Source organism: Callionymus lyra, chromosome 7 (assembly GCF_982586985.1).
Source record: "Callionymus lyra chromosome 7, fCalLyr1.hap1.1, whole genome shotgun sequence".
In the NCBI taxonomy this organism is placed as follows: domain Eukaryota; kingdom Metazoa; phylum Chordata; class Actinopteri; order Syngnathiformes; family Callionymidae; genus Callionymus; species Callionymus lyra.
The window spans coordinates 16678419-16701868 of NC_141824.1; the positions used below are offsets into that span (position 1 = coordinate 16678419).

A 23450-nucleotide genomic window follows, 5' to 3' on the forward strand; every position below is an offset into this window, starting at 1 on the left:
GTGTGCGTGTGCTGATGAGTCTGTTACTCTTTGGACACGCTAATCTGCTTTGACAGCAGTCCCCCTGCTGGCAGCGAGCCATACATACACACACTCACACGGATCGGCTGATCTTGTCACTCTCAAACTTCCACTCAGTCTGAGAGTGAACCTTAAAGAACCTTCTACGGGTTCCATTCCCGGAGAACTCGCATCGAGTCGGGATGGTCGGCGTCTGGTAACCATGGCAAACAGACTGACCAGGAGAGGATCCGATTGGCCCGAGGGTGACCTCAACGCGCGACGTCTCAGCTACAGGTGTACCACGCTCATCAAGGTAACGTATCACTCCTGTCACACATGTACTCACCTCAACTGGGCCGGTTCTGGACTCGTACACTGAGTCATTGGCTCGTTCTCCATGGTAAGGCTCAGACCCACAGTCGGATGGTAGTGCAGACATCATTCTCAGAGACTGGTTCTGACTGGATCACTTAGTTTCAAGCTCGAAAGGAGAAACTTTGGTTTGGTTCTGTTAATCCGTTGCTCTCGTTGGTGCTGATTCTGGTGCTGATCAGAAGGCGGCACGATGAACTCAAGCAGGAATTCTGATGGCTCACTGGACCGGAACTCATGTTTCATGCTGGTTGACCTGTGGAATCTCCAGAACCATGTTTCATTTGTCGACCTTTGGCGGACACTTTGTTTGTATGCAAATGAGGAGCCCTGGTGCTGTAGTCACATGGTGTAATTACACAGTCAAACACACACACACACACACATGAATTCATCCATTAGTAAGAATGTGTCGACCAGCAGAGGGCGCTGTGGTGCTGATCGAGAGAATGTGCGGGAACACGGGTCTCATGTTTGAATGAATAATTTAAGAAAATAAATGAGAACGCAAACACCAGCTGGTTATATCACACACATATTGGTGTCACATGCAAGTGTGCGTCTCTACGTGTGTGTGTGAGTATCTGTAGGTAGAAGAAGAGGAGGAGACACTTAATTGATCCTCTGTCAATTATTCAACTGCTCACAGTTGTGAGCTCCTGGGGTGATGGACCAGGACCAGCATTGGATCCTGTTGAGGGCGAGGAGGGGTGTTTCGTCGTCGAGTGGCCGCACACACAGGAAGTGATGTCACGCTGAGACGTCGTCACAGGGCTCACCTGTCAGGAACTCACGGGCTCAGAAATCCAACACCAGGTAGACACACCTGAGGAAGAGACTGTTGCCACGGTGACCTTGGAGCAACATATCCTGGACAACATGCTGCCGAGACTCTTCGGACCAGGGACCTAATGAAGTCCTTCTAAAAAAAAAAAGCTAGTATCCAGAGCACAGGCCGGACTTGCTCAAGGGCACTCCAACAGCTGTGACCATGTACAAGCGAAGAGACTATGTGGACCTTTACGAGAAAGACCAGGCCAAGTGGGCCCTGCTGAGGAACGTCAACACTGTGATGAAGCACAGCACGCTGCTGCCGGTACCTGAGTGTGTGTGTGTGTGTGAGAGGGAGTTTGTGAATTGTGTTGTGGGTGAGAGAATGTGTGTGTGTGTGTTTCAGAGAGAATATGTGTGTGAGAGTGTTTGTGTGTTGGAGTGAGTGTGTGAGTCGGATTGTGTGTGAGATCGAGCTGAATTGTGTGTGAGAGTGAGTGTGTGAGGTGGATTGTTTGTGTGAGATTGAGACTGTGTGTGAGAGAGTGTTGATGTTGATGTTGTGTTGTATGTGAGATTTGGTAGAGTGAATATGTGTGAGAACAAGTTTGTGTTACAGCGATTGTGTGCAATTGAGTAAATGTGTGTGAGAGTGAGTGTGTTGGATTGTGTGTAACAGTGAGTTGGATTGTGTGTTAGAGTGAGTGTGTGAGTCGGATAGTGTGTGTGAGAGTGAGTGTGTGAGTTGCATTGTGTGTAAGAGTGAGTTGAATTGTGGGTGAGAGTGAGTGTGTGAGGTGGATTGTGTGTGTGAGAGTGAGAATGTTGTGTGTGTGAGTGTATGTGAGAGTGAGCATGCGTGTGTGAGAGCAAATGTGTGCATAAGTGTGTAAATGTGAGCTTGTGTGTGTTCTTGTGTGTGAGTATTTCCAGCCAGTCAACAGAAGATGCTTCAGTGTGAGACATTGCATAACCGGTGTTCCTCATGGCTCTGTCCCAGGTCCTCCACTCTTCATCAGTTGACACCGCAGAACGCTGGCCCCGGTGAATGTAAAAAAGGTCCCGACACTAACACTAGTCTTTTGTCCTCAGGGCGACTATGTCTGGCTGGACCCCAAAAGCGGTCGAGAGTTCGAGGTTCCGGTGGGCGCCGTGGTGAAACTCTGCGACTCCGGGCAGATCCAGGTTTTAGACGATGAAGGAAACGTGAGTGTGGGTTGTTCCTGATAATGTGTTGCTGATGGGGTGCTGATGTGGTCCCACCTAATTTGCCACAGGAACACTGGATCTCCCCCCAGAACGCCACCAACATCAAACCCATGCACCCCACTTCCATCCACGGCGTGGAGGACATGATCCGCCTTGGAGACCTCAACGAGGCCGGGATCTTACGCAACCTTCTGATCCGCTACCGTGAGAAGCTGATCTACGTGAGTGTGAACTGGTGATGACGTCATTAGACCTTCTCAGGTCTGCTGGCAGGAGGTCTCACTCTGTGGTTACGTCGTCTGCTGCTCATGAGCAGAGTTCAACCGTCAACCTTAAACACTGTTTCAGTTTCCACTTCATCCCTCTTGTCTTCAGAGTAGTTTCTTTCACTGGCCTGACTGTGGTCCAGTCACATGATCAGAGACTGAATCTCTTCTTCTTGCTTCCTCACTGCCTCCTCTTCCTCTCTCCTGCTGTGTCCTCCTCTTCGGGGCGCAGACTCACTGTGGCGGCCGGGTGAGTCCTGACCCGGGTCGTCCAGCATGAACCTTTTTCTGTAGAAGCTCCTGCATGAAGCAGCACGACTGCAGCCGGCATTAAGTCATCGACAGCGGCACCTGAACGCATCACGGCCAGAGTTCTTAAGTGGCTCGAGGTTCTCCGGTGACCGAGCGTTTCATTGTTGTGCATCACCTGAGACCTGCCTCCCCCCCTACCTTCCTCCCCCCCCTCCTGGATCTAAAGTCAGATCCAGCCTCTCTTCCTCCTTCTCAGCAGCTGTCGTCTCCACTCGTGTTTCAAAGTGTTGTAAGGAGTGTATGGACTCAGATCAGTATTTTAGAATATAGTTTATTTAACATATTGTGAATGTTGAAAATTATATACAGTGTATATATTTATATATATAATACATTTAAAAAATATATATTTTATTTATTAATTGAATGAAATTAAATGTATATTTGAAAGGTGGATTTAAAAAAAAAAGAAGGTATATTTGTTTATTTCACACAGAGTTTGATATTATAATGAATTAATTAACATTTCAAACGTTTAAAATTATTTTCTTTAAGCATTAAAGTATTTTTAAGTAATTAAATCGAAAGTTTTATTGAAAATTTAAAGTCAAGTCAAGTTCTTATATTGTCAAATATGCATGTATTAAGACATACAGCAGAAATGAAATTGTGGTCCTCTCTGACCTACGCTGTAAAACATGAATATGGTTGAAAGGACTTAACAACAGACATTAAACACTTAAAACAATTAAAGACTTAACAATTAATGACTTGAAAAGACATTAATTAAGACATTCAAGAAAATAAATAACCAACAAAATGAAATAAATAATAAAAAAAAACGAATAAACGGAATATAAACAAAAAACAATTAATTCATTAATTTGATTATTGAAAGGTTAAATGATTGTTTTTTTCTATTTAAAAATGTTTTACAATTAGAGTTTGGTTTTCTATTTCCAATAATATAATCATTATTTTTTTTAATTCAATATGTTTCAATTCAATAGGAAAATGCCGGTATAATAGTTCCACTGGGCAATACCAAAAAATTACCGGTGGCAATATTATACCAAAGTTTCTATATTTAATTTAATTTAAATATGTAGAACCTGGTGATGAAGCCGGAGACGCTCCTGAGGTGGATGAGGTGCAGCATCAGTGACAGATGATGAGCGACCTTGTCTCTTGTGCCCAGACCTACACTGGCTCCATCCTGGTGGCCATCAACCCGTACCAGCTGCTGCCCATCTACACGGCCGATCAGATCCGCCTCTACACCAACAAAAAGATCGGAGAGATGCCGCCGCACATCTTCGCCATCGCCGACAACTGTTACTTCAACATGCAGCGCAACAACAAGGATCAATGCTGCATCATCAGGTGTGACCCCGCTGACCTCTAGTAGTTTTTTACCCTTTTTTTCTAACTCTTTCACAACTGTATGTCAGCGGTGAGTCGGGAGCAGGAAAGACGGAGAGCACCAAACTGATCCTTCAGTTTCTGGCGGCGATCAGCGGTCAACACTCGTGGATCGAGCAGCAAGTTCTTGAGGCGAATCCTATCCTTGAAGGTACGGCCACCGGGGGGCGCTCTCGCCTGCCACAGGCTTTTATTCTGAAGCCTATGGAAGTACATCAGTGCCATTATAAATGGGTTTGTTTAAATCTCAAATATAAATACATTTTTTTTATTTGAAAAGCTTTTATTGGATTCCATAGTTTCTTTATTGAAAGATTGATAAAAAATAATTATACAAACATTTTTTACACATAAAGCTTGGTATTCTTGAAATGTTGGCACAATTAAAATAAAAATGTGTATAGCTAACACTAATGGGTAGACAATCCCAAATAACCAACCTAAAAGGCTACCAATGAAAAAATGTTGAATTTAGAAAATTAAATGTATTTTTTAATTGTTTGGACGAATACCAAACTCTACGTGTAATAAAATGTATTTATTTAAAAAATGTTACATTTTTAAATCCAACCTATCAAATCCATACAACCTCTCAATATATAATCAAGTTCAATTATATAAAAAAGTAATTCAATGCTAAAAAAAAAACATTTCAAGTAAAAATGTGTTCAATCCAACCATTCTGACGCCACTAATTGACTTCCATAGTAAGTAAGTAAGTAAGTAATATTTATTTATATAGCGCTTTTCGAGACCAGGGTCACAAAGCGCTTAAACAATCAAAACAATACTCAAAAAAGTACATACTTTAAAGATCAAGATAATACTGAGAACAACACAGGAGTTCGAGAAATTCAAGGAAAAGCCTGAACAAATAGAAACGTCTTAAGATGTTTCTTAAAGGAGTCAGTAGATCATCAAACACAAAGAGAGAAGAAGATCGTTCCGAAGCTTAGGAGCAACAGCCTGAAAAGATTTCTCTCCTCTGGTCCTGAGCCGTGTGCGTGGAACCATAAGTAGATTCTGATCCACAGACCTCTGAGCCCGAGCTGGGGTGTAAGGCTGGATCACATCAGTGATGTAAGGAGGAGCCTGACCATGAATAGATCTGAAAGTAAGAACCAGAATTTTAAAGTTGATCCTGAAAGAAACTGGAAGCCAGTGAAGAGTTTTAAGGACCGGAGAGATACACACACACAGATCAAGGTATTACTTCTTTAAAAAAAACTGCTTTTTTTCCCCAAAAGTCAAGAGCAATGAACAGGTTCTGGCGGGTTTTTTATCACCCGTTTGCTTTTTTCTGATTTTCCGGCAGCGTTTGGAAATGCCAAGACGGTCCGCAACGACAACTCATCTCGCTTCGGCAAATACATCGACATCCACTTCAACAAGAGAGGAGCCATCGAGGGCGCTAAGATAGAGCAGTACCTGCTGGAGAAGTCGCGCGTCTGCAGGCAGGTGAGTTGCCAACCCAAGGCTTGACCTTTGACCTGATGGTCAGGTGCTGATCACTGACCATCACCGGCTATTGTTCCAGGCACATGACGAGAGGAACTACCACATCTTCTACTGCATGCTGAAGGGGATGACGACCGAGGAGAAGAAGAAACTTGGCCTGAGTAAAGCCAGCGACTATATATACCTGACCTTTGTGAGTTCACCTGTACGCTCGTCGTCATGGGAACACACCATCAACGTGTGCTCTTCTGCAGGGAAACTGTACGGTGTGCGATGGTCGCGACGACATGAAGGAGTACTCCAACATACGCTCCGCCATGAAGGTGTGTGCGCTTTCAAATGTGTGTGTTGACAACATTGTATGTTGAACTGTGTGTGTTTCCACCTTTGTATGAGTGTGTGTTTATTTGTGCCTGTTTACACATTTGTATGTGTGTGTGTGTTGGCCTGTGTGAGTGTTTTTACATTTGTATGTGTTTTAACCTGTGTGTGTGTTTTTGCCTTTGTATATGTGTGTATTTATTTGTGCGTGTTTCCACATTTGTATGTGTGTGTGTTTTTACACTTTTATATGTGTATGTTGACCTGGGTGTGTTTGTTTTCACCTTTGTATATGTGTGTGTTGACCTGTGTGTGTTTTTACATTTGTTTATGTTGACTTTTGTGTGTGTTTTTACATTTGTATATGTATGCGTTGAACTGTGTGTGTTTGTTTTCACCTTTGTATATGTGTTTGTTGACCTGAGTGTGTGTTTCCACCTTTGTATATGTGTGTCAACCTGTGTGTGTGTTTGTCTTGCTGCAGGTTCTTATGTTCACCGACAGAGAGAACTTGGAGATCTCTAAACTCCTGGCATCCATCTTACACCTGGGGAACTTGAAGTACGAAGGTCAGTGGTCACCAACATTACAAAGAAATATGATTTATATACACTGCTGACCTTTGACCTCTGTAGCCAGAACATATGACAACCTGGATGCTTGTGAGGTCAAGCGGTGTCCTCATCTGACCACTGCTGCTTCTCTGCTGGAGGTGACACACACATACACACACACACACAGAGGCGGTCGACACCACTTCTCTGACACTGTGTTTGTGTGTTTGTGTGTGTTTGTGTGTGTGTGTGTGTGTAGGTGGATGGGAAGGATGTGATGAACTGTCTGACCAGCAGGACACTGATCACCAGAGGAGAGACGGTCTCCACTCCGCTCAGCAAAGACCAGGCTCTTGACGTGCGCGATGCCTTTGTCAAGGTGTGACCTCTGACCTCTAAAGTTAAGCCCGGAGGAGGCATCGCATTTATTTTGTGTGTGTGTATACTTGTATGTGTGTGTGTGTTCAGGGCATCTATGGACGTCTGTTTGTTTGGATTGTGGAGAAGATCAACGCTGCCATCTACAAACCTGCTTCCTCTCAACCCAAGTTGCTCAGACGGTCCATCGGACTCTTGGACATCTTTGGCTTCGAGAACTTCACGGTCAACAGGTACACACAAACACACAAACACACAAGACATTTTTATTCGTGCAGGCTTTTCCTTGATTTTCTGGAACTCCTGTGTTTGTCTCGATGTTATCGTGACCTTTTAAGTATATATTTTATTGGGTATTGTTTTGATAGTTTACGTGCTTTGTGACCCTGGTCTGGAAAAGCGCTCTATAAATTTAAATTATTTTCTTACTTACTTAATTACCTACACACACATTACATAGCTGGTTTAAAGTAGGGGTGTAGAGAAAACATCGATATACTCAAATATCGCTAATTTTTACATATCTATTGATAGTCAACAGATTTGGGCTTTCAATTTTATAAAGTATCTGTAAAAAAACCTTTAAAAATATATATATATATTAACATGCAAATATTCAAACTATATTTTAATTTTCTTTTTACAATTAAACTTACATACTTACTTACGCCCTCCATAGCTAAAGGTGCAATGGAATCTGCACGATGACTGAGGATGAGAGGATACAGTCGACTCCAGCAGCTTTTAAAACTGATTTCTCAACATACTTTTGTTTCAAAACAAACAGAGTCATGTGCAGGGCCGGGTCTAGGCAGGGGCAAGAGGGGGCCTGGCCCCCTCAAATAAATGTTGTGCCCCCTCAAACTTACATGTAAGTAAGTAAGTAACAGCACAATGCCCCCTCAAGATTTGTGGCTGCCCCCCTCATACATGCCTGTCTAGACCCGGCCCTGGTCATGTGGTCTATAAACTCCACCATACCAGAGTATCACAATATATCACAATATATCATATACTTGTTCCTATATCGTAATATGTATCATATCGCAAGATTCAAAACACTACCCCAGTATGTAAGTTTTATAGTTTGACCGGACATGGGATTCCGAAGTTTGGTTTGTAAACTCTGTCTGTCGTGACGTCTACACAGTTTCGAGCAGCTCTGCATCAACTTCGCCAACGAGAACCTGCAGCAGTTCTTCGTGCGTCACGTCTTCAAGCTGGAGCAGGAGGAGTACAACCTGGAGGACATCAACTGGCAGCACATCGAGTTCACCGACAACCAGGACGCCCTGGACATGATCGCCATCAAACCCATGAACATCATCTCGCTCATCGACGAGGAGAGCCGGTTCCCCAAGGTGCAGACATTCACACACACACACACACAAACGCACACAAACGCACACATAGACACGCACATGGGATTCAAGGGTATAAAAATATTATATCAAACTGTATGTGTCTGAAACATATTTTAAATACACGAAACACTTAATAACTATGTGTGTGTGTGTGTGTGTGTGTGTGTGTGTGTGTGTGTGTGTGTGTGTGTTTGTGTGTGTGTGTGTGTGCGTGCGTGTGTGTGTGTGTGTGTGTGTGCAGGGCACCGACACCACCATGTTGAACAAGCTCAACTTCCAGCACAAGGTCAACACCAACTACATCCCTCCCAAGAACAACTACGAGACTCAGTTTGGGATCCAGCATTTTGCCGGCGTCGTTTTCTATGAGACCAGAGGTCAGAGGTCACGCCTTCACCTTCATGACCGTCTCGGCGGTTGACCCTTGAGTGTCATCCTCCGTGCAGGCTTCCTGGAGAAGAACCGAGACACTCTGTACGGAGACATCATCCAGCTCGTGCACTCGTCCAAGAACAAGTTCATCAAGCAGATCTTCCAGGCCGACGTCGCCATGGTAACACACACATACACACACACACACACACACACACACACACACACACACACACAGTTTAACCGTGAACGCGATGAAGTTAAATCTGTGTGATCAAAAGGTCGCACCATCAGTCGAGCCTGAGTGATCTTTCAGCTCATTTGTTTGTCACGACTGTGGGATTGAAACCAGAAACCTTTGCTCACAGTCGATGAATGATTTAATAAATGAGTAATTGAGTGATGCCTCCTAATGTGTGTCTGTGTGTGTGTGTTTTTGGTTATGTATGTGTGTGTTATTGTGTGTCTGTTTTCGGATATGGTCCATCTGTGGTTGTGTGTGTGTTGTCTGTGTGTATGTTATTGTCCATGTGGTTGTGTATGTGTTGTTGTGGTTGTGTCTGTGTTTGTGTGTTGTTGCGTTTGTACCTATGCATGTGTGGTCGTCTTTGTGTGTGGTCGAACTTGTGTGTGTGTTGTTGTGGTTGTGTCTATGCATGTGTGGTCATCTGTGTGTCTGTGTGTGTGGTTGTGTGTGTTGTTGTGGTTGTGTCTGTGTGTGCGTGGTTGTCTGTGTTGTTGTATATGTATGTGTGTTGTTGTGGTTGTGTCTGTGTCTGTGCGTGCGTGATTGTTTGTGTTGTTGTATATGTGTGTGTTTTTGTGGTTGTATGTGGGTGGGTGTTCTTATGGTTGTGTCTATGTGTGTGTGGTTGTCTGTGTGTATGTTATTGTCCATGTGGTTGTGTATGTGTTGTTGTGGTTGTGTATGTGTTGTTGTGGTTGTGTCTGTGTTTGTGTGTTGTTGCGTTTGTACCTATGCATGTGTGGTCGTCTTTGTGTGTGGTCGAACTTGTGTGTGTGTTGTTGTGGTTGTGTCTATGCATGTGTGGTCATCTGTGTGTGTGTGTGGTTGTGTGTGTTGTTGCGGTTGTGTCTGTGTGTGCGTGGTTGTCTGTGTTGTTGTATATGTGTGTGTGTTGTTGTGGTTGTGTCTGTGTCTGTGCGTGCGTGATTGTCTGTGTGGTTGTGTGTGTGTGTGTGTGTTGTTGTGGTTGTGTCTGTGTCTGTGCGTGCGTGATTGTTTGTGTTGTTGTATATGTGTGTGTTTTTGTGGTTGTATGTGTGTGTGTGTTGTTGTATCTGTGTCTATACATGCGTGATTGTCTGTGTTGTTGTATATGTGGGTGTTTTTGTGGTTGTATGTGGGTGGGTGTTGTTGTGGTTGTGTCTATATGTGTGTGGTCGTCTGTGTGTGTGGTTGTCTGTTTGTGTGTGTGTGGTTGTGTGTGTGTGTTTTAGGGGGCGGAGACCAGGAAGAGGTCTCCAACTCTCAGCAGTCAGTTCAAACGTTCTCTGGAGCTGCTGATGAAGACTCTGAGTGTCTGTCAGCCTTTCTTTGTGCGCTGCATCAAACCCAATGAGTTAAAGAAGCCCATGGTGAGTTCAATGTGTGTGTTTGCTCGTGTGTAGCAGTGGAAACTAAGCCTCGGTCAAACTACACTAAACTATGTGTGTGTCCCAGCTCTTCGACAGGGAGCTGTGTGTGCGTCAGCTGCGCTACTCTGGTATGATGGAGACCATCCGGATCCGGCGAGCAGGTTACCCAATCCGCTACACATTCGTGGAGTTTGTGGATCGTTACAGAGTCCTGATGCCGGGGGTCAAACCAGCATACAAGCAGGTGATATGACTTGACCTCCTGTGGTGCCCCAGACAAGCTCACACACTCATTTGTGTTTCAGGAGGACCTGAGAGGAACCTGCCAGAGGATCGCCGTGGTGGTCCTGGGTCGCGACGACGACTGGCAGATGGGAAAGACCAAGATCTTCCTCAAGGTACTTGCTCTGTCATGAAGCTTCTGTGATTGATCAGTCATTCACAGGTGAGTCCACCTATCAACCTTTCATTCATGATGACATAAGTCATGTGATCATGAGCAGCCAATAAGATGTTCGAATGAACATTTCACCCGTCGTTCTGTGTGACGGCGCTGCCCATCACACTTCCTGTTCCCCTGAGATGGAGGTGAAAGGCCACCTCTGGTCCACAGTGTTTTCTCACCAACATCCACACACATGTGACCTTTGACTGACAGGAAGAAGGACAGGAAGTGGAAAAAGTGTCCGAGCAGCACACAACCCTTCCTGACTAACACTATACTCTCTTTCTTATCATATGAGTTTTTTTGTTGTTTTTTATCAGTTTGGATGTTCATGTATAGGTATGGACATCAGAAATAGTGTTTTGCAGATATAATTGTATATTTAAATGTGAAGTTGAACTAATTAAAAAAATGTTTTATGTGTTTTTATTGTGTATATTGTAAGGTTACATTACTTTATTTTTATAATTGAATTAAAAATGAATGAATTTATGCATATTTATTCTAATTCCAATAATTGAAAAATACATTTTCTAAATTGAATGTTTTTTTAGTTTGTTGCCTTTTGAATTAAATCGAAAAAATGCTAATATTGTAGAGTCACCAGACCATGCCACAAGAGTACAGAGCTACTCGATCAAACCGTAGATTTTAAAAACCATTTGAATATGAATATCCAACTCATTGTTTAAAAAATAATTAATTAATTTAGAAAATATTCGATTATTAGTATTTTTTTAATAATAAAAAAAAGATAATTTAAAGAAAAATAACAAATTCAACTCTTTAATATTTACATTGTTAAATCTAACTATTAAATAAATGCAAATAAAATCTTACAATATAAACATTTTTTATTCAAATGTACAAAAGGAATCTACATCTTGTTGCATCAGATTTTCATTAAACACCAGAGGAACTTTTAGGGAATTGAACCCCACAATAGTTGTCACCCTTTGAGCTGATCATCTGGACCTGACTATATTCTTGGTGCTGATCATGTGACCAGGACCATCACGACATGCTGCTGGAGATCGAGCGCGACAAAGCCATCACAGACAAGGTCATCCTCATCCAGAAGGTCGTCCGAGGCTTCAAGGACAGGTAAAGACCGTTGTCTGTTCACCTCTGCTGTCACTCTGACCTCACGTCCTCTTCAAGATCACACTTCCTGAAGATGAGGAAGGCAGCTGTGGTGATCCAGAAGACCTGGAGAGGATTCCAGTGTCGAAAGAACTACGGAGCTGTAAGTGTGTGTATGGGTGGGGCTAGATGGTAACAGACGATCAACTTACTCAGGTGTAAAGTACACTAAGATCAGAATGGTTGAGAGTGTGTGAGGATCTTGTTGAACAGAGAAAAAACCTTTTTGTCGTCCGTCTGTGCGTGAATCTGTGTTCAACTGTGTTCTTTCTGGACCACAGATGCGGGCCGGGTTCTCACGTCTTCAGGCTTTGGTTCGCTCCAGAAAGTTATGTGCCTCCTACCACGTCGCCCGCCAGCGTATCACCGGCTTCCAGAGTCGCTGTCGAGGCTTCCTGGTCCGCCGGGCCTTCAGGCACCGACTGTGGGCCGTCATCACCATCCAGGCGTACACCCGGGGAATGATCTCACGCCGCCTGTACAACAGACTCAAGCTGGAGGTACACAGTAGTACAAACACGATGACAAGAACGCACACATGGTCTGAGCTGTGATTTTCCCATCAGTACCGAAGGCGACTGGAGGCAGAGAAGTTGCGCCTCGCTGAAGAAGCCAAGCTGAGGAACCAGATGTCAGCCAAGAAGGCCAAGGCTGAGGCTGAGCGGAAGCATCAGGTGTGTTTCAGACCAGATTCTCTCGCTGAGTCACCTCTACGGAAGTATATCAGGATCTAAATCCAAATGATGCTTTGTTATTGGACTTCTGTGCTCACAGAATTGCATAAGGATCTCTACATGTGCACTTGGCATCAGAACACCCTAGGCCGCAGTTGTATGATTTACTTTATAGCCATGGTGACCGACAGGAGCTTCAACTCCCACCTTCATGAGAGCTTCAAACATGTCCCTGGACCATGTTCCGCACCCCAATTCTTTAAGGGGCTGATTGGATCTGTAGCCATAAAGTAATCTTATTAATCCAGTGAGAATCCACTGGTGGACTTTTGGGAGCTGATGGGCAATGTGGTTTTTGGATCGGGTCGTGGTTCTGTGGATCAGCTTTATACCCTCGGCAAGTTCCTTGAGGATGCGTAGGAGTTTTTCCAACCAATGTGGATCTGGAGAAAGATTTTTGACCTTTGTATCCCTTGGGGCTCTCCCTTAGGTATGGGTGAGAAGCACGGTCATAAAAAAAGGGGCACTGCTTCTCTGCATTCAGAGTCTTTTAGCTGATCTGGAGATACCTTTGGGTTCTTGGGAAGACCCAGAGGATTTAACTGGGGAGAGGGAAGTCTGGGCCTACCTTTTGTAGCTGTTGCCCTCACGACCCAGTCCCAAGTGAAGCAGATGAAAATAGACAAAAAGATTTTTTTAAATATTCAAATATTTTAATTCAATTATTTAAAAGGAACGTATATAAACCTTTCAATATAGAAATTATTGAACTGATGTATTGAAAATAGACAATAAAATGCCCCCCAAAAAAACTTTGTTACTTTCCACCATGTTATATTCTGATGGCACTGATATACTTCAATGATGTCCTAACGCTGTGAGGCTTCTGCAGGAGCGTCTGGCCCAGCTAGCCAGGGAGGACGCTGAGCGAGAGAAGAAAGAGAAGGAAGAGGTGCGGAGGAAGAAGGAGCTGGTGGACCAGATGGAGAAAGCTCGGCAGGAGCCCGTCAACGACTCGGACATGGTGGACAAGATGTTCGGCTTCCTGGGAACCACAAACTCCTTTCCGGGGCAGGACGGTCAGGCGCCCGCTGGCTTCGAGGTGTGTGGTTGTCCAGTCAAACCTTTGAAGCAAAGGTATGACCCCGGCTGTCTGCAGGACCTGGAGCAGGGCCGCAGGGAACTGGAGGAGGAGGACTTGGACGAGGCTCTTCCTCTCCCGGAGGACGACGACGAGGAGGATTTGTCGGACTACAAGTTTGCCAAGTTTGCTGCCACCTACTTCCAGGGCACCAGCACCCAGAGCTACGTCAGAAGACCCCTCAAACAACCGCTTCTGTTCCACGACGACGAGGGGGACCAGCTGGTATGTGTCTCACATCTTCTCCATTGTAGGGGGTCCCCTGCTGGAATTTGGTTCTTCTGTTTCAGGCGGCTCTGGCGGTCTGGATCACAGTGCTGAGATTCATGGGAGATCTCCCTGAGCCCAAGTACCACACGGCCATCAGTGATGGCAGCGAGAAAATCCCAGTCATGACCAAAATCTACGAGACGCTGGGAAAGAAGACCTACAAGAGAGAACTGCAGGCTCTGCAGGGGGAGGGAGAGGTGAGGGTATGGAAGGACTCCTCCCTGGACTGCATTGACCCCAGGTCTTGTGTCCCTGTTCCAGGCTCCGCCTTCTGAGGGCTCCAGGAAAAACAGTGTCCGTCACAAACTGGTGTCTCTGACCCTGAAGAAGAAGTCCAAGATCACAGAGGAGGTAGGACCAGAGACTCTGCCCTCTCTCAAGTCACATGGTCTGCATGTACAAGCTCTGTCGTGGTAGGTCACCAAGCGGCTCAACGACGGTGAGCATGGTCTCCATGGAAACAGCATGCTGGAGGACCGACCCACCTCCAACCTGGAGAAGCTGCACTTCATCATCGGCAATGGAATTCTCAGACCTGGACTACGGTAACACACATTTGTTGCAGACACACAAGCTAAATGTACACACAGTACACAAACACATACGTTTACACACTCAAACATGTACACACGTCAACTCATTCACTAAATGAAACCCATACTAGCGTTGAACCACTCGGTGTGTGTGTTCCAGTGACGAGATCTACTGTCAGATCTGCAAGCAACTGAGTCAGAACCCGTCCAAAAGTTCTCATGCTCGTGGCTGGATCCTCGTGTCGTTGTGCGTCGGCTGCTTTGCTCCCTCGGACAAGTTTGTGAAGGTCCAGACCAGTCTCAGTCTCATGCTCACGCACTGTTTGTGTAGTTAAAAGTCTGAACGTTTGTAACAGTATCTGAGAAACTTCATCCACACCGGACCTCCGGGTTACGCCCCCTACTGCGAGGAGCGACTCAGAAGAACCTTTGTCAACGGAACCAGAACCCAACCCCCCTCGTGGCTGGAGCTGCAGGTAAACACACACACACACACACACCTTTTGATCTTTCCTTGCTGCTCTGACCATCGCCGTCTGTTGCTAGGCGACCAAGTCCAAGAAGCCGGTCATGCTGCCGGTCACGTTCATGGACGGGACCACCAAAACTCTGCTGACCGACTCGGCAACTACGGCACGAGAACTCTGTGATGCTCTGTCGGACAAAATCAACTTGCGGGACAGATTCGGGTTCTCGCTGTACATTGCTCTGTTTGACAAGGTGACACACACACATGCACACACACACACTTACACAAACCAGTGACTGACGCTCTCTCCTCCTGGGGCAGGTGTCGTCTCTGGGCAGTGGCAGTGACCACGTGATGGACGCCGTGTCTCAGTGCGAGCAGTACGCCAAAGAGCAGGGCGCGCAGGAGCGCAACGCCCCCTGGAGGCTATTCTTCCGGAAGGAAATCTTCACGCCGTGGCACTGCCCGGCAGACGACCCCGTCGCCACCAACCTCATCTACCAGCAGGTGGTCCGGGGGGTCAAGTTCGGGGAGTACCGATGTGAACGGGTAAGTGTTTGGACGGTGATGAATGGATTGTCAGTTTGAGGGGTTTCGCCAAAACCTCTCTCTCTCCCAGGACGACTTGGCCGAGCTGGCCTCTCAGCAGTACTACGTGGACTACGGTGCAGAGATCCTGCTGGAGCGTCTGCTGAGCCTCATCCCATCCTACATCCCGGACCGAGAGATCAGCTCGTCCAGGAGCGTGGAGAAGTGGGCGCACTTCATCATGGCAGCTCACAAGAAGGTAAGTCACAGGTCCAAGTCTTCTAGTGCCCTCTGACCTTCATCCGTTCATCAGCAGGTTCTTATTTTCCATTGTTTACTAGGGCTGTGTATTGGGAAGACTCTAGTATCATGATACAGGGGCAACGATATATTTTAAGTATTGCATTGCAGAATTTACAGTCACATGACTGACATTGATGCAGTCGAAACTGCTTTCATTGGTTTTGAAACCAATATATGACAAAACATCATCTTTAAAAGCTGCTGGAGTCAACTGTATCCTCTCGTCCTCAGTCATCGCCAGGATCTTGCAGGATGCCTTTTTGAATGTTGAATGGCAATGTGTTAAATAAATTATTGATATTAGAATATCTTTATGAATTATAATCTATAAAACTACGATAAAAAGAAAATAAGGCAAAACATTTGTTTATTCATTTTTTAATCAATACATTGCTGTTGAATATCAATACAATATTCAGTATATTTAAGTGTATCAATATTTTCTTACACCCATTTTATTTACCCGTTCATTGATCAACATTGTTGTTTCATTTATTCTTCTGACCCTTTTATTTGTGTATATGTGTGTGTGTTCAGGGAATCTACACACAGAAAAGGTTTGACCCTCAGAAGGTCAAGGAAGAGGTGGTGGACTTTGCTCGTCATAAATGGCCCCTACTTTTCTCACGATTCTACGAAGCCTTCAAGTTCTCAGGTGAGTCTGATCTACTCGGGTGGAAGTTCTGGATCAGACACAAACCAGAAGGTCTCTCCCATCAAGGTCCTAGTCTGCCCAAGAACGACTTAATTGTAGCCGTCAACTGGACGGGGGTCTACTTCGTGGACGAACAGGAGCAGGTCTTGCTGGAGCTGTCCTTCCCCGAGATCACAGCCGTGTCCAGCAGCAGGTGAGACCGACTCACAGACCCCCCGGAAACTGTTGCTGTTCCTCACAAGACGGCTGCTTTCAGAGGAGGGAAGCTTCAGAGTCAGAGCTTCACTCTGGCGACCATCAAAGGTGACGAGTTCACATTCACGTCCAACAACGCAGAGGACATCCGGGACCTTGTGGTGACCTTCCTGGAGGGCCTGAGGAAGAGGTCAAAGTTCGTGGTGGCATTGCAGGACAACCCGAGTCCAGGTAACTGAACTTGCAGATGTTCTTGATGTTCCCGAGAGTCCAGAGAAAAATGTGTCAAAACCTCCTTCAGCTGGAGAAGAATCCACCTTCCTGAGCTTCCTGAAAGGAGACCTGATCCTGCTGGACCAGGACTCGGGTGAGCAGGTCCTCAACTCAGGGTGGGCTCATGGTGTCAACGAAAGAACCAATCAGAGAGGAGATTTCCCCGCTGACTGTGTCTACGTGCTCCCAACTGTGACACGCCCTCCACCCGAGACAGTGGTCAGTGCATTATCCCAGGACCTGGTTCTCATCAAGTCCACTAAGATCTGACTGTGTCTATGATCCACCTCAGACCCTCGTCACCATGACTCCAGACCAGCGACAGGAAACTAGCAGAGTCTCCCAGCAGGTTGTGCCCGAAACAGAGGGCAGAGTCAAACCCTACACGCTGGAGGAGTTCTCCTACGACCACTTCAGGTGCTCCTGGCGGTCCCTGTGCTGAACCCATACCAAGGCCACTAAGATCACGTGTCTGTCCCGCAGGCCGCCGCCCAAACACACCCTTAGCCGGGTCATGGTGACCAAGAACCGTGGGAAGGACAAGATGTGGAGCTGCACCCGAGAGCCCCTGAAGCTTCCGCTGCTGAAGAAGGTTTTGAACCATGAGGAGCTGAGCCAGGAGGCCTGCCTTTCCTTCATGGATATCCTGCTCACACACACATTCGTGCACACACATGCACACACAAACAGAGACACACATGTATACAGACCATTATATGAACATGCATGCACTTACTCAGATACACTTACAAACACCTGAATCTACTCTTACACATAAATACATGCTTACATGCATTCTCAAACACAAACACACAGACACAACATTCTCCATCCAAACACTCGATAACACAACATACTCTAGAGACACACAAACACAACATACTCTACACTCAGACACACACATACACTCACAAACACAACATACTATAAACTCAGACCCCCACACACACTCACAAACACAACATACTCTAGAGACACACAAACACAAAATACTCTACACTCAGACACACACACATACACTTACAAACACAACATACTATAAACTCAGACACACACACACACACATACTCACAATAAAAACATACCCTATACTCAGAGACACACACAGACACACACACAATATACTCTAGAGACACACACAAACGAAACGTACACTCAGACACACACATACAACAACATATATGACATACTATAGGCTCAGACACACATACACACACTCACAAACAAAAAATGCTCCACACTCAGAGACACACGCAGACACATGACATACTCAGACACACACACACATACACACACTCACAAAGAAAACATACTCTACACTCAGAGACACACAGACACACACACACACAACATACTGTAAACTCAGACACACACATACACCCACTCACAAACAAAACATACTCTACACTCAGAAACACACACACACAACATACTATAAACTCAGACACACACACACATACTCCACACTCAAAGAAACACACACACACTCGCAACACATGTGGTTTTGTTCTTTAACCCGGGTCCACCTCTGATGAAGTACATGGGCGACTACCCTTCCAAGCGCACCCGTGCAGTCAACGATCTGACCGATCTAATCTTCGAGGCTGCCCTGAAGCACGAGCCCCTGAAGGATGAGGTCTACTGCCAGATCATCAAGCAGCTGACGGACAACCACGTCAAGTAGGCGTCGACACATGACCCCCCCCAGTCTCCCCTCCACTCACCTGTGTGTGTGCAGGTACAGTGAGGAGAAGGGCTGGGAGCTGCTGTGGCTCTGCAGTGGTCTGTTCCCTCCCAGCAACCTGCTGCTGCCTCACGTGCAGAGGTTCCTGCAGTCCAAGAAGTCCCATCCGTTGTCAACCGACTGCATGCAGCGGCTGCACAAGTCGCTACGGTAACCTGAACAGGAAGTGACCTTGTACCCCGTCTGTCCACTTTAAACACCTTTTCCTGCTCTGGCAGCAACGGCTCGAGGAAGTACCCCCCACACCTGGTGGAGGTGGAGGCCATCCAGCACAAGACCACTCAGATCTTCCACAAGGTCTACTTTCCTGACGACACGGACGAGGTGGGACCTCCAGAGAAGGCTCTTCTCCTGACTGACGTGTAACTGGGTGCAAACTTGCAGGCGTTCGAGGTGGAGTCCAGCACCAAAGCCAAGGACTTCTGTCTGAACATCTCCACTCGGCTGCTTCTGAAGTCCGCTGAAGGTTTCAGTCTCTTCGTGAAGATCTCAGACAAGGTCACAAGTTTCAACAATTGTGTTTCTTATGAGTGTCAGTCGCACATCACGTTAGTTACCAAGGGTTTTGGGAAGGCAGTGTCGTGGTGTCATAGGATATAAGACATTATGAAAGTTAGACAGAGGACGCTTGTGTGTTGTGGTTAGTACTGGCAAGAACCTGGTGATATGATATGTATCCGATTCGGGGACAACCATACAATCCATTGCAATACTGTAGGATTAAAGATATTTTGATTTTCTGGTAAATCATTTAATTGCAGGAAAACTATGGAATTATATCAGTGGCATCGGAATATTAATTGGTTGAATTTTTCATATGTTTAAACTTTACTTTTGTTGTTATTTTTAAGCATTGAATAGCTTTTAATATATAATAATCATAGGGTTGAATTTTTTACATATGCAGTGGTGGTTTTCTTTTAGATTCTAATTCCAATAATTAGATAATACATGTTCTAAATTATTTTATTATTTATTTATTTATATTAAACAAGAAAGTCTTTTAAATTGGAAAATTATTGAAATTTGGGGGAAAAAAAAAATGGTATTAGAATATCAAAAGCTATGTAGGAAAAGTAAATCAATTTGAAATTTTCAATTTTAAAATAAAATAAAATAATTATTAATATCAACCTTTTAATATAAAATGTATTGAATTGAATATTCAATAAAAACTAATGTAACATTTTAATTACTTTATGGAATTATTTTTTTTAAATGACCAAATTTACAGTTTCAACATTTGAAATTTAAACATTTATAAACATAGTTCATGAATTAAAACAGATGGATCTATATTTGTTTTTCACAGGAGAATAAATAACAATGAAATCAAGGGAAAATTTGTTAATAGTTGTATCAATATTTCTTCCAGCTCTAGTAGTAAGATGGTCGCCATCATTCTCCATTTTAGCTTGAAGGTTAATTTCCGTGTGTGCTGCAGGTCATCAGTGTTCCAGAAGGCGACTTCTTCTTCGACTTTGTGCGACACTTGAGCGACTGGATCAAGAAGTCTCGACCCGCCAAAGAAGGTTTGTGTTTGCTGTCCGACCGTCAAGCAAGAATTAACCGTGTGTGTGTATGTATGTGTGTGTGTGTGTGTGTGTGTGTGCAGGAATGGTCCCCTCGCTCACCTACCAGGTCTTCTTCATGAAGAAACTATGGACAACCACAGTTCCGGGAAAGGACTCCTTCGCCGACTCCATCTTTCACTTCTACCAGGTAACGCCGGAGAGACCGGGGCGCACACTGATGACATCACCTCATGAGGTCATGGGGTCTTCTTGTTGCAGGAGCTGCCGAAGTACCTGAGAGGTTACCACCGCTGCTCCAGAGAGGAGGTCTTCCAGCTGGCAGCGCTTATTTACCGGGTCAAGTTCGAGGAGGACAAGTCCCACTTCCCAACCATCCCCAAGATCCTGCGGGAGCTGGTCCCCCAAGACCTGGTCCGCCAGATGTCGCCTGATGACTGGAAGAGAGTAAACACTCTGATTTCCTCCTGCAGTTGAATTGTAATACTCCCGTGGAGTGACTATCTATGTGTGTGTGTGTGTGTGTAGTCGGTGGTGGCCTACTTCAACAAACAGGCAGGGAAGTCTCGTGAAGAAGCCAAACTGATGTTTCTGAAGATCATCTACAAATGGCCGACGTTTGGCTCCGCCTTCTTCGAGGTCAAGGTATCGAGAGTTTTTGTGTGTGTATGTAGAAGACAACTGATGATCTTGAAGTAACCTGATCACTTTCAGCAAACAACTGAACCCAACTACCCCGAGATCCTGATGATCGCCATCAACAAGCACGGAGTCAGTCTGATCGACCCCAAGACCAAGGTGTGTGTTTCTGTGTGTGTTTCTGTGTCTGTCTACTGTATATATTTGTGTGTTTGTCTGCTGTATATATGTGTGTTTCTGTGTGTGTCTACTTTATACATGTGTGTGTTTCTGTGTGTTTCTACTGTATATATGTGTGTGTTTCTCTGTGCGTGTCTACTGTATATATGTGTGTGTTTCTGTGTGTTTCTACTGTATATATGTGTGTGTTTCTCTGTGCGTGTCTACTGTATATATGTGTGTGTTTCTGTGTGTGTCTACTGTATATTTGTATGTTTCTGTGTGTGTCTACTGTATATATGTGTGTGTTTCTCTGTGCGTGTCTACTGTATATATGTCTGTGTTTCTGTGTGTGTCTACTGTATATATGTGTGTGTTTCTGTGTGTGTCTACTGTATATTTGTGTGTTTCTGTGTGTGTCTAATGTATATGTGTGTGTGTGTCTACTGTATATATGTGTGTGTTTGTCTACTGTATATATGTGTGTTTCTGTGTGTGTCTACTGTAAATATGTGTGTATTTCTGTGTGTGTCTACTGTATATATGTGTGTTTCTGTGTGTCTACTGTATATATTTGTGTTTCTGTGTGTGTCTACTGTATTTGTGTGTATGTTTCTGTGTGTGTCTACTGTATATATGTGTGTTTGTGTGTGTCTACTGTATATATATATATGTGTGTGTTTCTGTGTGTGCCTACTGTATATTTGTGTGTTTCTGTGTGTGCCTACTGTATATGTTTGTGTTTTTATGTCTGTGTAACTGCCTGTGTGTGTTTCTGTCTGTGTTTACTTTATACCTGTGTGTGTACTGTACATATGTGTGTTTTATATCAGTGTTTCTGTCTTTGTGTACTGTATACCTGTATGTGTACTCTATAGGTTTGTGTTTCTGTCTGAGTGGTGTGATCTCTAAATGTGTGTGTTTCTGTCTATGTTTACTGTATATACAGTACTTTATATGTCTGTTTTTTTCTGTCTGTGTGTACTGTAAATGTGTGTGTTGATGTATTTGTGTACTGTATGTGTGTGTGTGTTTGTGTACTGTATATGTGTGTGTTTATGTCTTTGTGTACTGTATATACAGTACTTTATGTATGTTTTCATCTCTGTGTACTGTATGTGTGTTTTTGTCTCTGTACTTTTTTGTGTGTTTTTCTGTCTGTGTGCACTGTATATGTATGTGATTATATATTTGTGTACTGTATGTGTGTGTGTTTCTGTCTTTGAGAACTATATTTATTTGTCTCTGTCTGTGGGTACTGTATTCGTGTGATTATGTTTTTTTTGTACTGTATGTGTCCATGTAGGTGCGTGTGTGTGTGTACTGTATATGTGTGTGTTTATGTCTTTATGTACTGTATATGTGTGTTCTGTATATGTGTGTGTTTGTCTTCATGTACTGTATGTGTGTGTTCTGTATATGTGTGTGTTTATGTCTTTATGTACTGTATGTGTGTGTTTATGACTGTGTGTACTGTATGTGTCTGTTTATGTCTTTATGTATTGTATGTGTGTGTTCAGTTTATGTGTGTGTTTCTGTCCGTGTGTTTGTCTAACATGGATACCTACCCTGTGTGTGTGTGTGTGAGCAGGACATCCTCACCACTCACCCGTTCACCAAGATCTCTAACTGGAGCAGCGGAAACACTTATTTCCACGTCACCATCGGGAACCTGGTCCGAGGAAGTAAACTTCTGTGTGAGACGTCACTGGTGAGACACACACTCTCAACACACACTCATAGTAGTTCCAGAGGTCGAGCCTTCGCACCTGCTGACCCCTGACACGCGTGTCCTGCAGGGCTACAAGATGGACGACCTGCTGACCTCTTACATCAGCCAGATGTTGACCAGCATGAACAGGCAGCGATCGACGCCGCGCTCCGCCAACAAGTGAACGTCTTACTGGCGGGAGGCGGCCGAGCTGCTCCGTCTCCTGCGTCCCATCGGTCAGCCCTGCAGCTGGGGGCGGAGCTTCAGCCAGCAGCTCTGGAGGATGAGCCGCAGCGGTTCTGAGGGGTCGGAGTTCAGCGAGGAGAGCGACGTCAGCGACCTCCAACATCATCATCATCATCATCATCATCGTGGTGGTGCTGATGATGACGACCCTGGTGAAGGCCCGAGTGGCTGCAGCTCTCATCATCATCATCATCATCATCTTTATGAGGATGAAGACCCGTCCAGCGAGGATGACTACCTCTGACCTTCCCTGTCGCTGACCTTTCACACACTTCTAGTCACATGTACGAGGTCAAAGGGCGAGGGACTCAAAGCACGTCAGTGATTTGTTTAGTGACTCGAGTGATCCTGCAGCTCACAGCTGTGTGATCTTCACACAGCCACTAGATGTCGCCAGAGTTTTCAATAAATGGGTGATTGATAAAGCTCTGGCGGTTCTGTAGAAATAT

The 23450-nt window shown here is 44.9% G+C and overlaps 1 protein-coding gene across 1 annotated transcript; it reads left to right on the plus strand.

The window, feature by feature from the left end:
- Nucleotides 1-207: 207 nt before the first annotated feature.
- LOC148075234 (unconventional myosin-VIIa-like) lies at nucleotides 208-23358 on the plus strand. Its single transcript, XM_087795174.1, has 50 exons — nucleotides 208-316; nucleotides 2239-2352; nucleotides 2424-2576; nucleotides 2854-2871; nucleotides 4072-4256; nucleotides 4325-4446; nucleotides 5611-5753; nucleotides 5833-5946; nucleotides 6008-6076; nucleotides 6559-6643; nucleotides 6710-6786; nucleotides 6888-7007; nucleotides 7097-7239; nucleotides 8157-8367; nucleotides 8612-8747; nucleotides 8817-8923; nucleotides 10204-10341; nucleotides 10427-10585; nucleotides 10647-10739; nucleotides 11796-11890; nucleotides 11948-12032; nucleotides 12211-12429; nucleotides 12496-12603; nucleotides 13496-13705; nucleotides 13763-13969; nucleotides 14035-14211; nucleotides 14276-14365; nucleotides 14432-14559; nucleotides 14708-14834; nucleotides 14904-15023; nucleotides 15094-15267; nucleotides 15338-15565; nucleotides 15636-15803; nucleotides 16385-16502; nucleotides 16569-16695; nucleotides 16759-16928; nucleotides 16999-17189; nucleotides 17263-17387; nucleotides 17454-17611; nucleotides 18497-18650; nucleotides 18709-18864; nucleotides 18933-19038; nucleotides 19099-19212; nucleotides 20159-20246; nucleotides 20330-20436; nucleotides 20508-20693; nucleotides 20775-20891; nucleotides 20961-21044; nucleotides 22636-22755; nucleotides 22844-23358. The coding sequence occupies exons 1-50, from the start codon at nucleotides 224-226 to the stop codon at nucleotides 22937-22939; spliced, it is 6633 nt and encodes a 2210-aa protein (XP_087651300.1). The 5' UTR covers nucleotides 208-223; the 3' UTR covers nucleotides 22940-23358.
- Nucleotides 23359-23450: the final 92 nt, after the last annotated feature.